Source organism: Centrocercus urophasianus, unplaced genomic scaffold (assembly GCF_019232065.1).
Source record: "Centrocercus urophasianus isolate 14NV4802_14NV808 unplaced genomic scaffold, USGS_Curo_1.0 seq_10, whole genome shotgun sequence".
NCBI lineage: Eukaryota > Metazoa > Chordata > Aves > Galliformes > Phasianidae > Centrocercus > Centrocercus urophasianus.
In genome coordinates this window covers 62553260-62555786 of record NW_024884142.1, presented here as the reverse complement: position 1 = coordinate 62555786, position 2527 = coordinate 62553260, and the positions used below count along the sequence as shown (strand labels likewise).

General features: G+C 55.4%; 1 protein-coding gene across 7 annotated transcripts in view; it reads right to left on the bottom strand.

Annotated features, from left to right (window-relative positions):
* SMOC2 (SPARC related modular calcium binding 2) overlaps positions 1–1516 on the bottom strand; it is a 132697-nt gene extending 131181 nt beyond the window's left edge. For all 7 annotated transcript variants that reach the window (XM_042820912.1, XM_042820921.1, XM_042820930.1 and 4 more), the window contains exon 1: positions 1032–1516. In XM_042820912.1, the coding sequence (XP_042676846.1) occupies positions 1032–1106 (75 nt within the window). In that variant the 5' untranslated portion in view covers positions 1107–1516. The remainder of the gene's footprint in view (positions 1–1031) is intronic.
* Between the last annotated feature and the right edge of the window lie 1011 nt (positions 1517–2527).

The window sequence follows — 2527 nt, the reverse complement described above, 5'->3', positions numbered from 1 at the left end:
GAAAGAGAGAAAGAGAGAAAGAGAGAAAGAGAGAAAGAGAGAAAGAGAGAAAGAGAGAAAGAGAGAAAGAGAGAAAGAGAGAAAGAGAGAAAGAGAGAAAGAGAGAAAGAGAGAAAGAGAGAAAGAGAGAAAGAGAGAAAGAGAGAAAGAGAGAAAGAGAGAAAGAGAAAACAAAAAGCAGTCTACCAAGATGAGAAGGCAAGACTTCCCCTGAAGAATTTCAGGTATGAACAGCTCAGACCCCCCCCCCTCCGCCCCAACTTTTCCTTGAGCTTTCCCTGTCTGCCCCCTCCCCACTGAATAGAAAGATAAAAAGAAAACAGCTCTCAGTATTTTGCAGAGGGTTGTTTTCTGAAAGACCGAGACAAAAATAGGGTCTATTTCACTTTGCAACTGCCTGTGACTTCAGCATAATAAACTCCAAGGGGCACAGCCTTCACCAAAACACTTAGAAAACAGCTTCCAAGGGATACTCCTTGCCCGTTATGTTTACTCAAGCACTTGTTTAAAAACATTTAAGGAAAATGTTTTTATTTCTACAGATTGCATTAATTATAGCTTTGCAAACACTGTGAGCCCTACAAGAAGGCTGCACTAGCTATTAGCTGCAAACCTCAGGTCTTGGCTGGAGAAGTGGTTATGGCTTATTTAGCAAGCCTAATGAATTGGCTCACCCATCTCCACGCAGGGTTCCATGTTTAGCATCATGGAGTCTGGAATAGCCAAGCAGCGCTGTTTCCAGCCTCTTTATAAGCAAAAATAAAATGAAATCGGTCAACCAAAAGCAGTCCGCAAGCAGACCTCACTGCAGCGCTCTTCCCCTTCGGGAAAGAGAAGCGGCACCACGGGCATTAACTCTGGCCCGAAGCTCTGCGGAGACCCACAGGAAACTTCCACCGCGCTCCCCCGGCAGAAGCGCAGTACCCGCTGCAGAGTGCGGGGCCGGGCGGGACGGATGGGTCCTCCGGGCCGGGACAGCGGCGGTCGCCGGCTCAGGTGCGCCCCGGGGCCGGAGCGGCGGGCGGCCTTACCGTGAGTGCGGAGAGCTTCTGGGCCGGCACGGCCGGGAGCAGCTCGGGCAGCAGCAGCAGCAGCGGCACCCACATCCTGGGGCTGCGGCGGGCAGCAGCTCAGGGAAGCGGAGAAGGGGGACTATCCCCGGGATGTCGCTCCCCCCAACGCCCGCTCTCAGGCTGGGAGGTCCCCGCTCAGGTCCTTTTCTAGTTTTTAACCCTCACCCCTTGGAGCTCGGGGCCGGGAGCGCAGCCGGCAGTTTTCCTCCCCTCTCCACGTCTACCGGGCAGGGAGCGGCGGCTCGGAGATGCTCCCCTGCCTCCTCCTCCCTCGGGGCTCCGCGCCTCCGGGCCGCCCTTTCTCCCCTCCGGTTGCGTCCACCCAGCGGTGGGGGAAGAGGAGATAAAGCTGGGGGGGTGTGTGGAAGGCTGGACCCTCCCACACCTCCCCACCGTGTCCGCCGCCTGCGAGGGGAAGGCACTGCCGCTGCGGCGGGGCTGGCGGTGTGCGACCTCGCCGAAACGCTCGTTCCCTTTTCCTCTTATCCTCCCCCTGCCCAGCCCGGCCTCCGCTTTCTCCTCCCAGACTTCGCGGGTTAACCCTCCCCGATGCTCCGGGGGGCGCCGGCTTGCCCCCCCTCTACTTCAGAGGGGCTCGTTCTCCCCTGCCTCCTCCTGCAGCACCACGCACAAATCCGGGAAGCGCGGGCCGGGGGGCTGAGCCCCTACTCGTGCCAGGGACACCCGGTAACGGAGCCCGTGGGAGGACGCGGGGCAGTCGCACATGCACACATGAAGGGTAGCGGGCGCTGCTCACACGGAGCGGAGCACCCCGAGGAGCTGCAGGTTGCTTCGCATGCAGTCCGTGCCAGGTGAAAGCTCCCTCCTGGCAGTTTTGCACTTTTCTGCCTTGTCTTTTGGGATGCATGTAAAGAGATTTTCTTATTTCCTTAGTTAGAACAGTCAGAAGATCTCCTCTCCCCTGACTTCCTGAAATAAACCGTTTTTACTGCATTTTTTTGTCAATGAAGGAGTTCCCCGCTCCTCCCCTGAGACCCGCAGCTCTCTGCCAGCCTGCAGCGATCCCTGTGGCTCAATGGTTCTTTATTTTTGTGTGTGCTCATCTTTGGGAGGCTGCAAAGTGGTGCACACGCAGCACACCAGTGACATTTCCCCTAGGAGTCCAGACCTGACATCGCTGGCTTGTCATGCCTCCTGGGGATGGAGCAACAGCCTCACACACAGTGAACCAAGGCAGAGAGAGGTGGAAATCAACTGCAGACAGATCTGTGTGCCCTGCTTGGGACAGCCACTGTTGGCTGTTCCAGATCCTGTAATGTTCAAAGCATGCAGCCAGCAATGTGGTCACCATTTTGCCAGATCTCAGCTGGGCACCTAGAGCAGTAAAAAATTGGAGTTTTTATAAAACAACATGATAACACAAAGTCTGTGAATGTCTGAATGTTTTCTTAATACCTCCTGGACTTTTTAAATGGGAAAAATGAAAGATAAGG